This window comes from Poecilia formosa, unplaced genomic scaffold (assembly GCF_000485575.1).
Source record: "Poecilia formosa unplaced genomic scaffold, Poecilia_formosa-5.1.2 Scaffold252, whole genome shotgun sequence".
NCBI lineage: Eukaryota > Metazoa > Chordata > Actinopteri > Cyprinodontiformes > Poeciliidae > Poecilia > Poecilia formosa.
The window spans coordinates 306534-326465 of record NW_006800191.1 but is presented as its reverse complement, the minus strand read 5'-3'; the positions used below and the strand labels follow the sequence as shown (position 1 = coordinate 326465).

The 19932-nt window shown below is 41.4% G+C and overlaps 1 protein-coding gene across 6 annotated transcripts in view; it reads left to right on the top strand.

The window, feature by feature from the left end:
* Positions 1–19932, top strand: part of nectin1b (nectin cell adhesion molecule 1b) — a 229031-nt gene that overhangs the window by 90057 nt on the left and 119042 nt on the right. Inside the window, exons 6-7 of one of the 6 annotated variants that reach the window (XM_016680662.1) lie at positions 12430–12459; positions 13712–17120. The exons of 4 other annotated variants lie outside the window; for them this stretch is intronic. In XM_016680662.1, coding sequence (XP_016536148.1) covers positions 12430–12459; positions 13712–14217 — 536 coding nt within the window. In that variant the 3' untranslated portion in view covers positions 14218–17120. Of the gene's footprint in view, positions 1–12429; positions 12460–13711; positions 17121–19932 lie in introns of those variants that run through there. One more of the 6 variants, XM_007569931.2, reaches the window with a different exon arrangement.

Genomic DNA, 19932 nt, shown 5'->3' with positions numbered 1-19932 from the left:
TCAAAGTTCGTCTACTCCAATAACTGTTCACAAAAGGAAACATATTAAATAGATTTATTACACAAGCTGATGTTTTCAAACATTTATTTGTGTTAATTATGATTTTTTTTTATGCTTACCACTAATGAACACATGAAATTCATGATGAGAAAAGAACAGATATTTATCTTAGTTGTTTTTAACCTTTCCATCCAAAAGTCAAAACCACACATTGCTGAAAAAACAAATGGAAAATGAAACAAAGAAACAACTCACAGAAATAGATAAACAATATTTATATTCTTGTCAATGTGCAGACTGAAAAAATGTTGGTGGAAGCATAAGTTGTTTTTACCTTCATTTTTTATATATAAAGCATTATGGAAATGAAAACAGCACAATCTTCTCTGTATATTTTTCTAAAACTTAACTCCAAGAAACTCAAGCTAAACCTTGTTGTATTTGTTTAGGAAATTATTTTTATACAATATTTTTTTTTATTTAAAAACAGTTCTAACTCATTACAACTATATTTTCACACATGAATCTCGTTAATTGAAGTATAATTGTTTCTTATATTTGCCATGACTTTTAATTAAACTGACATTAACACAAAAATATAAACTTAATTTAAATTTGGCTGATACCTGCTTAAGGGTTGTTATTTTCAGTAAATCTCATCTAAGCACTTATTCAGTTATTTATTAAATATGACTGCCGGTTTCATTCTTGTGCCTTTTGTGCTTAATGTGAATTTTCCTCAAATCGCTTTGAAGAAACCGAAAGAATGAAGATCCGTTTCAGGCAAAATTCAGGTTTAACAAAAGGCTTTCTACTGAAATTCAACGGACTTGTGCCAACTTGACATGTGCTGTGCATAACTGGAGCTGAACAAACCTGCTGATGAGTCATTAACCTGCAGGCTGACATGGTGTTGGAGTCTGCACACAGTGAGGTCTAGGTATCGCCACCCAACTGTCCTTTGCAGCGTAGGAAGGTGACGAGGCCACAGCCTCCATGCATGTGTTCAATAATTCAAGGAGCTGGAGGGTTGGAAAATATAAAACACGCATTTTTCTTCTTGTTAAAGTCTAATTTTAAGGTTTTTGAGATTTAGAGGCTCTCGGTGTTGTTTGAGAATCAATAACTCAGCCAGATGGTCTCTTTAGCCTCCAGTCAACTTTAACAAAGTAACGACAAAAGTGAAGCCCGAGCAATCAAGATTCAAAACTTCCCTCCAGCTCGACTTTTCGCTGGGATGTGCATGATTTTGGTGGCGGCTCTTTTTTTTTTTTCTTTTTGTTTTCATTTCCAAGCTAATTTTTTAGATTGACAGGCTAATGCGCGGCGCACCTGTCGGTTAGCCAGCCCCCGCCACCTGTGTCAGGCAGATAAAACGTCCTTGACAACTTGTTTGTATGGGAGAAAAAAGCTATTTTCTCACTGTGGGATGCAGCGCTGATGGAGCTCTTAAAGGAAAGCGCATTTTAATCAAGCTTCTTTTACTGGCGGATTTGCAGGTGCTGCGGCGCTGCAGATATCGGCGGGGGCCACGGCGCGCCTTGTTTCAATTAGCTTAGGGATGGCGCTCGCAGCTCGGATGGCGGCGACAATAGTAAGTCGCACGGGTGACGACGACACGTGTTCTGCAGATATGGTGTCAGAATCTAATGAAGCACTTCTCGGTTTTTAATCTGTCCTCGCTCTCAGGGAAGAAAAGGCGGAAGAGGAGGCGTCACGTGATGCTTCCCGCCTCATTTACATGCAGTTCAGAAATCTCCAGAGATAAAGTTGACGAGTCGTCAGAAATGATTAATCAGCTAATTACCAACAGGCATCAGAGGCCGCACTGAAAAGTAAAGACAATTAAACCAGCGCCACTACGGAGGTTGTTTTTTGACCAATCACTCTCGGCAGCGTTTCAAAGCGTCTAATAGGAATGCCAGTCAAGCAGGCGGAGGAAGCCGCAGGAAGAGGGGCTGAGTGAAGCGGTTAAACCTCAGAGATCGTCCTCCAGCTCGCGAGAGCTAAATCAGTCTTTCATTAGGATAATCAGCTTTGTTTTTGTGTTTGAAACAAATCAATGTCGCCACCTTAAATTTCTTCCCAGCTCATAATGCGACGTGATGAATGGCCGTTTTGTCGGGACGGCCTTACAATTATGTCATTATCGCCTCTGAGAAAGCAGATGTGTGGTTTGTGTTTTTTTCTTAATTCTTGGCAGTTAACAGTAAATTGACATGTGGGAAAGTTTTTGCTTTCCATATTCTTGGATATATTTGTTTACCAAGTTTGAGATTTATGCTCTCACACATAAGAGCCGGTTTGTGTGAGAAAACCGTACGAAGACGGCGCATTTATTCAGGATCAGCTGGAAGGATGTCGGATCTGTCAGGGGGCATCATGTTTGTGAACCTTTCAGAGATCACCCCCCACTCATGGATCAGCTGTACTTCTCTTTTTATGCCAGTTGCGCTGCAGGGCCTCACCACACGGGTTAGACTGGATGGAGCGCTCTCGTAAGTTTAGAGAGAAGGCAGGAGGACGGACGCCTCGGAAAACACAGGACTATCGTTGCCAACTTCTGTTCACGCCTGCCTGAACAGTCAGCTTCTGTTGGGGAAAACCAAGTTACCAGAGAAAATGGTAAAAAAAAAAAAATAAAACCTCCGACATGTGGTGAAAATGAACCAAATAAGTTGGGAAGCGTTCTGTGGAAATATAAGTAAATAAAACACGTGATCGCGCGAGATGCTCCAGTGAATCTGATTTTTTTCGAATTTAGTCGAGTAGCGAAAGATGGAAGGCAGAAATAAGCTCCGAGGCAGACAGCATCTGGGAGCGGAGCAGAGGTGGAAAAGAGGGCAGAAGGCTGTTTACATGACTTTACGTAACAGCCTGTGTCAACCGCTGCTGCTCGCTGGCTGTCGCTTTCTCCATCCTTTAATTCCTACATTTCACTGATATTAAGGGGATAAAGCACAGAGATGATGAGAGGGGGTGAAAAACAAACACACAAAAAAAAAGGAATTACCTAGAAGATAAACTCGCACTAAAATCTGTGATGGAGACAAATGGTGCAAATGTAGAACAGTAGCTGTATCCAAATGCTCAAAATGTCACGTCTCAGTGTAAATATCACATCCAGAAATGGTGTGATGAAGCAACAACAGGAGAAAATGATGACGCTAAAAAAGCACCTGGCATAAATCCTCCAGAGAATATTCACGCTGTCGCTTTGAAGGTTCGTTTTAGGGATTTGACTGATAAAATCTGATCAAATCTGGTCCATCAGATAAAGATTTTAACATACTGGCTGCAGCATCACTGAAATCTAACTTGCTGCTGCAAGCCCCAGAACGACTTGAGGGCACTTCTGCATCGATTCTTCAAGTTGCTAAAACTCCGCTCTGGTAGCAGAACGCAACTTCCCCTAAGAATATTGTCATTTTGAATCACATAAAACTTATATTCCAGAGTTTGTGCAGAAGGAAACGTCTCGCTGTAAAACAATCTCCTCACTTTGGCCTTTAGCTTATCATTTCAATTTGAGAAGCTACATTTGATGTAGATATTTTAAATTTTAGTGTAAACTTGAATACTTGGAGGAGTTCCCCCGATCCCAGGCTTAAATGAAAGAAAGGTTAGCCTAGCTGCTTGTTAAACACTTTGCAAACCTAAGGAGCTGCATCACAGTTGTAGGAAAACCATAGAAAGTCCAGTTAGGATTTTTCCACAAGTTCAACCAAAGTTGAACTTTCAGGCTTATGTGCAATAAAACTAACGCAGCACATTCCCACAGTAAAACATGGTAGTGGCAGTATCATGATGTGGGAATGTTTTTTTTTTTCTCCATACCGGAGTGTAAAAAATGTTAAAAAGTCTTAAACTCATGTATGTAAAATTAAGCTTTTAAAATGTCCTTAATTTAGTTTTAAGGAATGTAAGTTGGTTAAATATGCAAATCAAAGGTCTTAAATGTCATGGTGAAGATTCAATCCTATGTTTTGCTTTTGCTTGTGGGACTTTTCGGTCAGGCAGAAGTTTGGCTCACACACAGACGTCTTTGTTGCTGTTATATTCCCGCTAGCTAGCTAGCTAGCTTTTTTGCAGCTATCGTGGGTAAGGGCAAATGTCTCATCGTTCGGCTGGATGTTGTTCATTTTTGCTAGTGGCTCACTCCCCATATGAGTCAGCAGGACTCCTCTATTTATAGTTTTTAAAGTCTTAAATTTTATTCAGGCTAGCATTAAAAATGTCTTTAAAAGTCTTAAATTTGACTTAATGAAACCTGCAGATACCCAGCACCCTGTTTTACACGTTTAATTTGTGATTTGAATTACTTTTGCACTGTGTGTTGACTTATCCCATAAAATCCCAGCAACCAACCTTGGAGTTTGAGGTTGGCAGACCTGTTAGACCCTTTACAGCAGGTCTGCGTAGATTTTACTATGGTCCAAGTTGCTTGTCTCAAAGTGACGTTACATCCATCTCTCTGCGTTATAAAGACAACGGCAAGAAGATCCTTGAATGAAACGAGTAACGCACCATATATTACTGACATCTAACAGCGGTGCTTCTCTGCTCAGCCATTCGTCTCTTTCTGTTCCCAAACAGAGATGAGAGACGTTACGATCTCAGCTTTGCACAGGGTTCCCTTTGCAATGTGAAATTTGTTTCTTTCCCTGTCATCCATCTCAATCTGCGCTCTATACCATATTGCGGCATCGCCGTCTCACATCGCCGCCTGCATTATTCATAGACCCAAAGGCCACATGTGTGTCTTGTGTATTATTACACTCTCATTTGAAGCTGAGCTATGTCAGCAGACATTTGAGGACCCCACACACACACACACACCTCCACCTCCTCCTGCGTGTTTCTCCTCACCCTTGAACTTTCTGCTTTGACATCTTCAAACCTGCAGGCTTTTGCATCTTTAGGATGATGAAGCGACTTCCTCGCCCCCACGTCTTCGGCTGCTGGCGCGGGGGTTGCCTGCGTCTCAGATCCTGCCAAGATCACACCTCATTATCCAAATGAGACATTAGCACGGACTGCTCCCGTTGCTCGGGCAGCGCAGGCCGGCCCATAAACCCTAAGCGGCGTTGTTCCGTGCCAGAGTAAGCGCTGCGTAAAATGGAGGAGAGGGATGCTCCCTTTTTCTCCGGAACGGACGGGTTTTATTTCACTATTTGGAGAAGAAGACGACGTAACGCCCTGACTGGACACTTGAAATGCAAATGTCACCGGGGAGAGCATGTGAGAGAAGAGCAGCTGAGATCGAAGTGATTTATCTTAACATTTGTTTCTGCATGGCTTGCTGTTTCTGCTCTCCGGAGGATATGCAGAGGAGAGGGATGTGGCAGACAGATGGAGCGGTGGGGGGGGATTGGCTGAGCCCCCTTCGGCCCATCTCTCCTCCTCATCCTCCTTCCTCCTCCTCCTCCTCCTCCTCGCTGTCCAGCCGTGTGGTGTTGGATCTGCCACGCCTCCCTGAGAGCCTGATGAAGTAGGTCACATGCTGTCCCAGAGTCTGACCGCTGGCTCCAAAGCTGCTCGCCGATTCGCTCGCTACGTTCCCAACGTAACAACCAGGCAGCAGAAATAAAAAATATATACATAAAAACAATTAGAGAAGAAGTTGAGAGCAGGACAGTTGCGGTAAACAAACAGAGCCCTGACCTTTTCCGGCTCAACGCGTCCTAATGTGCGGATCCGTTTGCTGCGAGCCGCTGACCCAATAACAGCATTTCCGCTCGGCTCCGGAGCCGCATGCAGGCCGGCAATAAAAGGAGAGACGGTTTAATAATGCTGCATTATGAGCAAACATGTTTTTAAAGGAGCACTAGTGTTAAGATGCTGCTGTAAATATTCATCGCTCATTAAAAGTGCATTTAAAGTGATTAGAAAAAGGCCCCTGTAGCACAAAGTGATTATCTGCAAGAGCTCAGAAAAAAAACCACACACAAAGAAGGGTTTCCAACCTTAATGTGGCGTTTGTGTTTATGATCTCCCAGCTTTGTGAAAATGGCTGTAACTTTGTTTATTCCTGCTGTGAATCACCGCATTGTGAGACCAGAGAGAGCGTTATGTCTCCAGAAGTATTCACACCCTTCACATTTTATCACGTTGCAACCACAAACGTATTGAGTTGTCATGTTTCACACCAACACAAAGAGGGAACATTACATCCCATCCAGCTTCACTGTAACTCTGCAGCTTCCCTCCATGTTTCTCAGCAGGTGAAGTATGTTCAGATCGGTTAGTTCTCCTTTTGGTCTCGGCTGATTAACCAACAACCTGCATTCCTGTTTGCCACAGATTTATTAATCTGTGTCGAGTCAGAGCTACGGATCTCTGCAGCAAGATTATTTTTAACAAATTTGTAGATTTAACAAATTATTTGCAGAAAATTGATCCGGCTCAAGGCTTTTTCCGTTGAGCATATTTAAAATATTTGAAAGGTGCAAAGCAGCTGATTTGGGGGCGGTATGGTTATTTTTTCTTACCACTGATTGGCTGCAACCCCTTCAGTTGAGATGAGGATTGTAGATGTTGGCTTCAGGCTGGTCCCAAGACAGTTTCCACTGTGTGTATTAATGCAAAATTGTATTTAGTGTTTGAACTTTTGAAACAGGCAGATAAAGTGCTGCCTACAAAGCTAGTTAGCAAGGTCACACATGGTGGCAGATAAACGGTTTTCCTGCAACTGCAAGATGTTTCTCTGCCGATACTACAGCTGCCGCGTACACAAGCTTGATTGACGGTGCTCGGACCCTCCCCCTGACTCTGATTGGTTGTTTCTGTGAATTTCTGTAGATGGCAGTAGGACCACAGGGTGGAGGTAAAAGAGCATATACTGTCAGGACATGTTTAAGAAACATGTAAAAAAAAAAACATATACTACCTACTTCAGTTATGTATTTTACATTTTTTCAGACACTTACCTAAAACATTAAATGTTTCATGTTCAATTTCACATAAAGCCTCAATATGTTGAGTTTTGTAGCTGAAACACGACGACATGCGAACGAGTTTAAGGGTTTCCTTCCGTCTGCGCGGCGCAGGAAGAGCAGTTTCGACAGAACGCACGCAGCACCCTGCTGTGTTCCTCCGACAGGATCGATCCTGCAGGTTGCCGCATGTTCACACATGCGAAGCAGAGATGATGTCACTGGTGTTTTGATGAGAGCGTTTCGCTGCGTTATCTCCTCCAGCACGCTCCCTCTCCCCACTTCTGATCCACTGGCCGTTTGGAAGAAAGAAATTCAATTTGAGTTATGGGTTTGAAGGTTTTAGTGCAGCAAGTGGCATTTACCTGCATATGAGGTGGGTTCTGCTCCATAAGTGATAGTGAAATGAGAAGTATTTTTGACAAATGGCGAGGAAAGGAAGCGTGGATGTGGAAGAAAGAAGTCAGTGGCGAGATTTGCCTCAGCTGCGACTCCCCATGAAGCATGTTTAATTCCCGTCAGTGACGAGCTTTTATTCGTTGTGGCAGAATTACATTTCCATGACTTCACAACTACTGGCAAATTCAGACAGGGGAAGTAATGAGGATCTCTGGATCCACTGAATTAATGCGTCTTCTCCGATTGTCCCCGTCGTCATTCGCTCATTATGCCACTCTTTATTTGCTGTTGTCACCGTCGCCGACTTCTCCAAAGCGCTCCTCTCCATCTTCCTTTTTCCCGCCTGTCAACGCTCCCCAACTTCTTCCTGCGTTTCCTTTTGATCCTCTGTTGTCTGCTGCTTGTTCCTCGATTAGTCACATTATCACACCACTCCCTGTACCGCGCTTTGAAATCCTTTTCATTTTCCCAGCCTCTGTCATAACCTTGTCCAAGAGATTGTTGCTAAGTCTCAGGAATGTTCAGCTCCTTCTGTTCTGCCTTTTTGTCGTGTGTAGACACGACTGCAGCACACCTAGAAACCTGCAGGACAGAGTTGGGAAACAGCTCCTTTCTCGCTCTGAAAGGCCCTTCTGCGTCAGACGCTCCTTTCCTTCAGCATCTTTGAACATTCGGCACTCCTGCTGTTTGTTTTATGCTGTGGCTTCCACTGAAATACAAACCTTTGCTCTATATCTAGTCTGCTGCTTTTCAGAAGCCGCAAATCATTTCCACTACAAGATCTCCTTCTTTCCTTTTTGTTTTTATTGGGGTTGCACTTGTTTACCGTTTTCCTCTTTTAACGATTCGTCTGCTTTACAACGCCTGGCACAGCTAGTCACGCTCCTTAAACTTTTCCAGATTTTTAGCCACAAACTTCAAATTATTATTTATGATGGGATTTTATGTGACCCCACTCAAAATGGCTCATTAACGTGAATTAAAAATCAATACTTCACCCATTTTACCAAAGAAAACCCTGAGAAATGTAACCTGCATTTGGATTTACTGCATTAAAGTCTCGAGAAGTCACATATTTAATAACAAAAAGAGTCCAATCTCAGAATATGACAATCTGTTCTGCGAAGATCCTAGACAATTTTTGAAAAATTGCACCAAAGTGGGCGGAGTCAAGAGATGCTTGGGGGCGTGGCCAAGTGTGAGGCTTAGAGGAAGGGGTTAATTGAAGCTCAACCCAAGAAGACTAGAGACAAATCTATCAACTTTGTCTTGTTATTAGAGACTGGCACCCATAAGGCTCAATTTACACAGTTTATCTGCCAAATAAAAAGCTGATTTGGGGTTTAGTTACTCTTTACTGCAAGCTTTATACGTTTCTCAGGTTCAGCACTCTTAAAGCAAATCAATGGCTTCCTTTGACTTTGCAGAATTTGATGATGAATTCAAGAAATAACTCATTAATTTCAATCATCTGTGTTGAAACTGGAATTAAAGACCAGAATCTCTCTGGCAAGACTTTCCATTTGACTGTCCTTGAGACGAATAGGCAGAAATTCAGGGAAGGTCATAGTGGCACGTCCCAAAAAATGTGCAGTTATAACAAAAGGAGGAAAAGACACTTCTGCAAAGTGTTTGTTTAAAGATTCACAACCACAAATTTTCTCTTCAGTTCATAATTTTAGGCTGCTTTTGTTGGTTGGTCTATAAAGGAAAATCCCTATAAAACACATAGTTAGTTGTTGTAGCAAAGCGGTATGAATAATTTTGTGAACACGGCGGCCTCAGATGGATCTGTAAAGGAAGCAGATTTTGCCACTAAAACCTTTGGACCCAGTAAATCATCCTTTCTATCATGTCAAACGTTCAGAGCTGTATGATTAATCCTAAACGACGGGGATGCGGCATTACAACAAGCAAAGCATTTCCTGTTATTCCTGACCTGCATGCATCTATTAGGCCTTTGGGCTGAATTATAGCCCATCACAGAACTTGCTTCCTCCTATTAATCTTAGCTGCACGTCTTATACGTTGCAAGTCAAAGTTTCTGCCACTATCTACATATTTCTGCTGTGCCGCTAATAGACGCCCCCCTTTTTTGTTTGCTGGAACAGTATCATAGCTGCTGCTGGGGTCGTCTTTATCTGCCGCTTGGCAGGTGTTGCTGGTAGTGAAGGTGAGCAAAGAGGAACTCGTCTTTGCTCCCTTCTCCTTCTCCTGCAGCCTTTTAAATCGCCTGCATTTCAGACACGTTTTGGTGAAAATATTGTTTCTGAAACGTGATTAGTTTGCACCATGGCTACTCAGATTCCTCTTGAGTTCACACAAGACTCTGCTGCTCTGGTAGAGAGTTATTTTCTTGTGATATCTTCATGTTTGCAAAGCCGCTGAAGTGACCTTGTGGGGGGCGGGGGGTGAGAACGGGGGAAGAAGCGGACTTGGTAACATTCTGAGAAGAGGCAGATTGTGAGTTTCTCTGTGTTGCAGAATAACAGCTCTGTTCCTCTGCTGCTGCACCCGATGAGCAATAGATGGTGTTTTTCTCAGGTTTTAAAGTACTCCAATTATAGCACCGGGGTTATCGGGGTAAAGCATCCTCACAGCTTTTTGCATTAGCTGTGTTTGCCAGGACGGGTTCTTCTTGGGTGGGAGGCCACCACAAAAATCTGTGAGTGTTTAGAGTTGGTTCAAGTCCGCACTTTATAAGTTTATTACAAGGTTACCACATAACGGCAAATGTGGACTGTGGAAAATATTTTCTTCTTTCCTTCCTTCTTCCAGTCTCTTCTGTAATTTTCCTTCCTTCTTTGTTTGTTACTTTTGTCCATCCTCTCTCTTTTCTTTCCTTCCTTGTGCCCTGCACCCCTTTAGTTGTCTATTTTTAGTCTTCTCTCCATTTTGTTTCCTATATTTTCCTCCTTGCATTTAACTATCTTCCTTCTTTCCTTTTTGCTTAGTTCATGTCCTTCCTTTCTTTTTTGTTTTCTACTTCCTATCTTTCCCTCTTTTGGGCCTCCATCTTCCCTTCCTTCCAGTTTCCTGTTCAGTATCTAAAGCCTACCTGCTGTTGAGATATTATAATTATTGTGTTTACATGAAACCTCTTCCTTCCGTCGTTAGTGGTGAAGAAATAGAGCTGATCCTTTCTCGGGGTGGAGATAACAGCGAGCACCTCGAGGCTGACGTTGGGACCTTTAACTGCCTCTGATCTGGACCTCAACAGTCTTTTACCCCCTTTAATGAAACTAAATGTCTCATTTTAGCCACCTGGGTGAAAATTGCCCTAATTAAGATTGAAATGAGGATTTAAAAGAGCAAAACCAGATCTTAGCCGAGGAGGTCAGCGAGGGGCAGTGAAGAGGATTACAGCCGAATGTTTTCCCTTTGCTTTCACTTCCTCAATCGTCTGGATTTCCGCCCCTCTTCGGGCCTGGAGGAAGGATGCGTTCTCCAGCAGGGGTGACCTGGCTCTGCTCTCCCATTGATGTGTGTAATGAAGGCCTGTGTCTGAATAATCCCATTAGGTGGTCAGATTAAAACCTGAGCTGATATTTGAGACCGTGCCCGGCGCCTCTTTAGAAATCGGAGAGCTTTGCAGCCGGGCCTCGGGAGAAAGGCGGCGGCGGCGGCATTCGGGAGGTTCCTCCTTTTTGGACTGATGGAGTGCCGTTCTAATTACAGCAGAGAAGAAGGCTTCAGTCGCTTCTTAACTTTACCCAGTCCCATCCTTTCATAGCCGCATTATGCTCAGATTCATCGTTTCTAATAAAGAGCGGTTCTTATCAAGCGTAACTGATTTGATTCAAGGCTTCAGGTTGATCATTTGAAAAGATTTTCTTTTGTGTTTGAAATTAGTATGTTTTTAGATTAAAATGCGTCCCGTTTGTCCGTGTGATGTTCGGTTTGATTTGGCTGACTTGCACCGTAGCATCACTGTTGCGATGCCTTGCATTCATATTCGCACCCGTCGACTGTTTCAGGTTTCTTTTCATGTCACATGCGTGCTTTATTTAAAATGTACGTTTTTCCAACTTTCAAGGACTCCATGAATGCAGAAGTTAGTTGACTGAGGTTTAATTGATGAGGAGTATTTGATTGATTTTGTCATTTCAGTTTTCAGCAACAATACCGCAATGCTAAGTTTTCCAAAAATAGTGCAGCACAAGTTACTTCCTCTCATTAGAAGACCATAACATCACCTGCCGCCATGTTGGCTTCTTAGCAATCATGTCGGACAGCAAATGAGGGCAAAATCAAAGTTTCTACATGTGGAGACCAACACTAGATACCACAGTGAACACACTATTCCCCAGAAGTGACAACATCATGCTGTGGGATTTATTATTGTTTTTCTATGGGGAAAAGAAAACAGGAAGACAGAAGGAGCTGATTAGAAGTCAATTCTCCAGAAAATGTGGTTAGCACTTGAGGCTAAAGCAGAGGTTGATGATCTAATGTTCGAATGGCCTAGTTAAATCCCGCCGAAAACCAGATGCAGTTGCTTTGCAAAGACGAAATGGCAAATATTTCTGCACCAAGATTTAAAAAGCTGACCGAGACAAACCGTCGTTTCTGCGTTGTGTTGATTGAATGTTGTTGGTTGTATTTGGTTTTATTTAGGGGTATCTGTTTATACAGTCGCATTGAACCTGTGGATCATTTTCTTTCACACAAACTCCTGCAAAAATCCAGTGAGTTTTTCGGTCGTCTGAGAGGTTTGAATAGTTTTTCAAGCTTGTGCTGATGGGTTTTGTTTCCCTTGACTCAGCTTGAAGGCGACGCCGATGCAGAAGGCAAACGAGCTGCGTTCAAGGCGTCAGCGCTCATGTTTATCTGCTCCAGATGAACATATGGACGGTGTTAAAATCTAATCCCAATTACATTAAGACGTCTCATAATAGAGCGGCAATAAAGCAGATATCAAAGCAAAGGCCAAACTAGTAATCATATCAAAAGCGGGAAAGCTTCTCGAACAAAAAGCTTCCCTTTTCTTTGATTCCTCGCTCGAATTATCTGAGTAGTAAATGCTGCTTTTTCCCATGAAGTTTTGTTCTGTGAAAAGAAATGGACTGACCACGATGTCTCACTTTACCCTCAGACATGAATGCTGCGTCATATGCAGCCAGCAGTAAGTTAATAGTGCCATATTATGTTGCGTTCTATATTAATGCATATCTTTCATATTATTTCCCTTCTTTCTTTGTGGTCCTTTCTATAAAAACGACACATTTCCTCTTTTAAAGCGATGCCGTCTCTTCGGTGTGTCGCTCGGCTGCTCCAGTGGATGAGCTCCGTGTTTATCTGCTCTCTCGGTGCTTTGTGTCTGCGTATGCTTGGCTGCTGATAATCATCCCAGGCGGCGCTCTCTCATTTCATTACCTCTGCACAGCTGATGAAGACGTCTTGTGGAGCTACTTCATGTCGGACTCCTCTGTTGTCTGCCTTCCACTATGTTTATTTTAAGCTGATTCATTCAAAAGATGAAAAAGTGTTTTAAAAACTCCCTTTTTTGATTATTTTTTGGTCACTTTGATGTTTTAAATCCAACAAATTGAGCTGTGCTTTAAAAAAAAGAAAAAAAGGGTTATTTTTTTAGGGAAAAAGCTGCTGAAACCAAACTGACTGTGTGAAAATCGACTCGTTTAATCATGAATTAACTGTTAAGATAGATAAGATCGGTGCCTAATTTTAGGTCATCATGTAAGTATTGCCTGATTGTGATTTGGTTTGATTTCAACTGCAAATCACTGAACTTTGACTCAAAAGTACATCCTTATCCAACGCCGGAAGGCCAAAAGCATGGAAATGAAGACTTTGGTTAGTCAAAGTCCTGGCTGAAATTAAATTCAGATGCTTTGGTGTGACATTACACCTGGAAAAGAGTTGTTTGCCCCAAAGGTGGGACGGTTAGTTGCTAGATTTAGGGAGCAATTAAACCATAAATTGGTGTGTTTGTCTTTGTCTATTTGAATTAGTTTGATCTGAAACGTTCAAGTAGCAAAACAAGAGGCGATTACCTTTATAGCGCCGTAAAAACACTCCTGCTGCTGCTTTCTAAATGAATGGTTAAAATTTCTGGTTGATGCATGCTGCTGAACTTCGACTCTCTCTGTCCGGTCCGCCGGGGGTCGGTGTCGGTCTGTCCGTGTCTGAACTGCATGTCGTCGTCCTCAACACTGGGGGCTCCAGTGGGACTGGGTGGGCTTGGCTGTGGGCGTCCGGTGGGGGTCCTTCCTTTCCCTTTTGCTTTTCCGTCCTCGTCTCCCTTACATCATCTCTCCTTTTTTTTGTTTTGAAAAAAAAAAAATGCACCTGCACAGTTGCACCTCCTCCCACCAGAGCACTGACACACTCCCTTCCATCTGTCTTTTCCTACCCAGACCTCCCTATCAACCCGACACCCAGGGGCAACGGCATCCCTCCGGAGCAGCACAATGCAGGTGCCGCCATCGGGGGCGCTGTGGGGGGAGTAATCCTGGTGATCGTGGCGGCAATACTGCTCTTCGTGTTCCTGCGTCGCCGCCAGCGCACCTTCAAGGGGGACTACAGCACCAAGAAGCACGTCTTTGGGAACGGGTACAGCAAGGCGGGCGCCATGCCCGCGCACCCCCCCATCCCCAAGAACCTCCAGTACCCGGACGACTCGGACGACGAGAAGAAGCCCACCCAGATCAGCAACACCGGGGGGTTCGAGGCGAGCGATCGGAATTTCGACACCGAATCCGAGGACCTGAAGAGACCGTACTTCACTGTGGATGAGGGGGAGAGCCGGGATTACGGGGAGCGGACTCTGGCCTTCCAGTACGACCCAGAACCTGAAATTGCCGACGATATGATCTCTCAAACCGACGGCTCTGTCATTTCTAAGAAAGAGTGGTACGTGTAGAGGCATGCAACCGCCAAGCAACCTGTCGTCCCTCACCTGCATCCCACCTCACCCTTCACCTCCCCACCCTCACATCCATCAACCTGCACCTCCCGCAGTGGCATTTCCAGCTCACCCCCCCTCCCCGCATCAGACTCCATCCAACTAATCACTGTTAGAAAAATCAAGGGTCTATTTAAAGTCCAGGACACGACTTCTCAACATGACAGCATTGGTGTCGCTCTCATCACGTTAATGGGCAAAGAATACAAACTAAGGTATGTAAATGGACTCAATGTGGCTCCAAGGCCAGAAAGGTGATTGGTCAATACTGTTGTGTATTTTATTTTTCATGTTATAAATGTATTAAATGTATAAAAAAAAGAATAGGTTGAGGTTTTGCTGAGCACATTTGTGAAAGTCCTACACTGGATGTATGGTTTTTTTTATTTTCCTTTGGTTTGGTTTGTTTATTTTTGTCATTAGCAATTGCAAATTTGTCATTTTTATATTCTCTTTTTGTATGATCTGCAGAGAAATGAGAGTTATGTGTCTGACATATTTTACAGGTGGAGCTTAAAGTGTTTAAAAGTTTATGGTCAAATGTTTCAGGAAAAAAAGAAAAGATAAAAAAAAAGAAAACTTGCTGTACAGACGTGCAACATTTATGGCGAAAGCGCGTTATTGTCCTTCTCCAAAGACATTGTTGATGCTTCTCAAGCCCCATCTTGGACTTTATTTGCTGTTTTTTATTTTTAATAAAAGGGTGTCAGTCTACTGAGCCATACAGACACATGGTGGTAACATAATAACATTCAATGATATATATTTTTTATTGCTAATGTTTCCATCATGTTAAATGAGTACAAATCCAGAAAATCACATTGTTTGATCAAAAAAATATGTAATTTGGCATGAAAGAAGTATTTGGTAGAATTGTTCAGGACCAGGTTCCTTTGGTAACCTTGACCAGATTTTCCGGTAGTTTTGAGCCGATTCCTAAATTTTCTCATCATCACTGGTGAAATCCTGCATGGAGCCCCACTCCAAATGAGATTGGACCAACACTTTGTCCCTTTGGTCTCTGTGGATACATTCCTACAGCAGGTCATGATGTTCATACTACTATTTAGTAGCAATCAGACTTTAGTGTCGACGTTTTCAGACCCCAAATAGACTGAAAGTCGACTCCACGTAGCATCGCGCTGTAATAATGGATGCTACAGTTCCTGGATCAGTTTCACTGCAAAAACTCCAAATCTTACCAAGTATTTTTAGTCTCATGTCCAATACAAATACGATGTTTTCACTAGAAACTAGACAAAAAATACGTTATAAGATTGTGTGTTTTGGCAGTGAACCTGGGAGTTAGCGGTACCGTCAAAAGATCACAACAAAAAGGTAGCCAGTAAAGAGAAAGCTTAGCTTAGCACAGGCCTTTTGTTGAGCACTGACTGCAGCCTCAGTAGAGAAGTACGTTTAGATGCGCAGTCGGAACCAGGACAGGTGGGATTGTGATGTGATGCTCTGTAAGTCCAGAATTTTCTGAATAATAATTTGCAGTCATTGTTTACGTCCAGATTTATTGCGCCTGGTTTCTGCTGGTGCAGAGTTACGATGCATGTCTCACATCAGTGATGTAATAGTTGAATAAAATCCAACATGAGCGTTTAGACTGTAAACGCTTTGAGAACAATTGGGATTTGGCCGTTCAGGTTGCTGTAAAAAGTTGAATATATAGGGGCGGGGAGCGGATTTAAAAAACATTCCCTCTAGTGGAGAGGTTGGAGTCTGATTGGTTTTGTGGGCAAGCAAGGAGTGGAAGATAGGAGAGCTTCTTAATGACGAACTACCGGCTAAATTCCTGCTTATTGGTCGGTGATCAAATACGTGTTTCATGCAGTAAAATTCAAACTACTTAAAAATAATACAATGTGATTGTGTGCATTTTTTTATAGATTCTTTTATTGGAAAATGAACAAACCCACATTTTCTAGATTTGTGAAATTGCGCATCGTTTTCCATCTACTCCACCGTTTTGCCCTCGTTTGTGTGGATTTATCCCATAACATTGAATTTTGTGGTCATAATGAGACAAAATGTGTAAAAGTTCAAAAGGTACGAATGTTTTTGTGGGTAATTATGTGGAAAAGACATCCGCTGAGTCTCACAGGATCACTAATAGTGCTCGGAAATGTCATGATTGTCACTTGACTTGAACAGTTTGACCTGTGTACATGCGCTCAAAAATCTTACCACTTTAATGAAACGCCTGGGTGTTTTTCCTTTCCTGTTTTTATGCGTGTGTTGAGCTGTCATAATTACGTTTGGTTCCGACCCCCTTTTTTCCTCAAAATGGATGTCAGCGAAAAAGTGTCTGAGGAATTTCTCAGTAATGATTCTGCCTCTCCAGTTGAGACTGTTTACCCAAGAACTGGCTAACATCAACCTCATTTTCCACCAGGAGTCGTCCGTGGACTCAGAGGACTCGGATCGGAGGGGAAATGTCAACTGATGCTTTTATTTACGCTAACAGAGAAAATATTTTAACAAGTAAAAGGGATCTGAAAAAATAACGGTGGCCATGCTGCGAAGCAAGAAAGCAGCGTAAGAACTTGGCTGCTGCTTTAGTGATGTTTCTTCCTTTCTTTCTGAATGAATTCCAGCTATTTTTGGGGGGTGATTTTGCAGTAATGAATTCTTTTTTTTTTTTCTTTAATGTCAAGATTTATTTCTGCATATGGGGACGCACTGACTCTTTATGCCACCGTTATACAGTATATACCTGTATCTGTTTTTAAAAATGCTGTTAGCAAGTGCCAGTGGATGCTAGTATAGCAGAAAGACTTTCTCTCCTCCTCGGCTCGGAGCTCCATTACACGATCAGCAAAATATATTTGCTTCAAAAAAAAAAAATCTCAATGTGAAAAATCAGAGATAAGAGAGGCACTGCAGTAAATCTGTGGATGTAAACAACATATCTGACTGGCTCTGAACACTATAAATACTGTATTAAGCCTTATTTTATGCATGTTTTTTGTGTGTGGGAGTGGAAGTGCATTTGTTGGTATTTTTTTTCTTTTTCCCAGTCAATCCCAGTGTGTTTTTGTCCTCATTTGCAGCTTAGAAAGACGACAATATCCTCCTTTTTTTTGTATTGTCGTCTGTATTGGCAGAGCTATGATTTCATCGGTACGCCGTACCCAGCGACAATATTGCAGTTAATACAAAAATACCTATATAAATATATGTTGAAATGATAAAGAACACAAAAAAACGCCCCTGTGAGAGGATTTTCTTGCAGATGTGAATGTTTTTCAGTCCATGCTTGTCTACTGTATGCTTTTAGATGAGCATGTTAATCATGAGCCTCAATCTATATTGTATAATATACACAAACAAGCATTGAACAGTGAGGTTTCTGTTGTTCTTATTAGAAGTCCTCCTCTGATCCATTTTTCAATGGCCTTATTTCAGTTTTAAAGAGACAGTACATGACTCAAAATAAACCGAGCGACAGTAGCCAGTTTCTTCTGTCACTGTGGACAAAAAAAAGTTTGGTTTTCTCACACAGGCAGGGGAAATGCTTTCTTGTTTAGTCAGAAATAGTTTGAACCACAGCGTTGTAAGAAAACAAAGCACGTTTTATGTTTTTTGTTCTTTTTATTCAGTGCCTATCAAAGGAAGGAGGGGTGAGGTAGTCACGGCAACCACTTCCTGTTTATTTAAGCTCTTCATTCCCCAAATAGATGAATTAAAAGAAACTATTGGACACAATTCTTGTAAAAGTATTCATACTTCTTTTGTTTGTTTTTTTCAAATTGTGTGCTTTATTGAGGTTTTATATAATAGACAAAAAAAAAAAAAAAGATTCAGAAATGTGAAGTAGAAGAAAAATGTTCAAATCAACCTGTGAGGTTTGGTGCATCATCTTCTTTTACACTGATACCCCTAAATTAAATAAATTATAACCACCTGCAAACATTTTCATACATTAGATTTCTAATTTGTGGATACTTCACGATGACGCACTTCTCAGTGTTTCTGCAGAATCTTTAAGGATTTGTAAGTTCAGCTGAAATTTAGACCTTAATAGGTGTCCAGATTTTTCACAGCAGCTTCCTGCTAACTAGTTACATTTTCAATTTGTGCTTTTATCCATTCATCTTGATTTACAATAAACACATTTCTTATTTTTCCTGATAAGAGCTTATAGGAAGGCAATTAAAGTCAACACATTCTAGCATCATCATCGTGGGAAAGTGTGTATTTACTCAAGGTTTGGTTGGACAGCTGCAATATTTACAGCTGGCTAAAAACCCGTCGTCCCAAACCGCCAATAATATAACAAAGCCTTTTCTGACTGGGTGTAAAAGCACTGAAGTCAAACAGCATTTCACCTTATTTAAGGTATTAATTTATTATTTTGTTATTTTTTTACGCTGCATGTTGGTCTTAAATTCATGTTTTTTTATGATTAAACCTTTTTTAGTAGTTTTTAATAGAGTTTCAAAAAATCTTAAGCTAACATTTCTGAAACTTTAAAACAAACTCTGATTAAGTTTAACATTTGTCCACTAACATTATCTAACCAACACTAGATTTTCTTTCGGGGTTTCAGAGTAAAGGAAGTTAAAACAAATGCACACCTTTCAAAATTTGTATTTGAAAATAAAAATGTATGTTGGAATTTTTCTTCTTCTTCACAATTGTGTCTATCCAAATAAAATCTAATTAAAACACACTCGGGGTTTTTTTTTGTCCGGAACAAAACAAAAATCTCCGTTTAACACAAATGATCGTTTACATGCAGTGGAACCTAGTTAGTCTTCATCCCAGCACTTTACTAACACTGCATACTGGATCACACAAAAAACATCTAACAAATTAACACAGCACTCAATGTTGAATTTCTGAATCAGGCAGAAATATAAATCCTGCAGCCTCAGATCAGATTGTCGACGTTCTTCTAAGCTTTTAAGCACAACAACAGCGACTCTAATCCAGTAAAAAGAAACGAAACTTGCATGTATGAATTAATGAACATCACCCCCATTTGAAAGCACAAACTTATGGTTTCATCTGACTTTGTTTTCTGCTTCTGTTATGAAACCACTGCCACTACTGCTTCTCAGACAACAACAAAAAGATAAATACTTTGGGGTTAAAATGTATATTGCTAAATATTAACATTCATATTACTGAGGTGTTCTGACTTTCTATTTTATAATAGTGACTGTAACTTCATTCCATCCTAATCCTACTTTTTGTATTCTGTATGTTTAACATTCCACTGTAAATATTGTACATAAAGTTGAGATTATAGTCTGGGTTTAATAGGGAGCCTGTTGTGTAAAATAAACCTTATTTGACTGCAAACATGGAGACTCGGTGATGGATAGATGAAGTTGATGGATAGCTTTTTCCCAAAGTCTCGACTAAAAACCGCTCCTCTAGTACCTTTTTAACATGCCAATAGTGACTTCACTGTCATACAAAGGGGGTAATGCATACAGTCTGTCAAAATGGTGTCGCTGAAAGAATCTCAAAAAGTACAAAAAAAATAAATAAATCTGTTTGTATGCAGCCATGTGAATGTATATTTCTGAGGGTGTTACAGATATAAGAATAAAAAAAATCTCTTGTTCAATTGTGATGACCCAGTAAAGTAACTTGTATTTGTTTTGAGCATTAAATGAGTTCAATAGTCAACCTGTCCCAGTCCACTGATTGGAT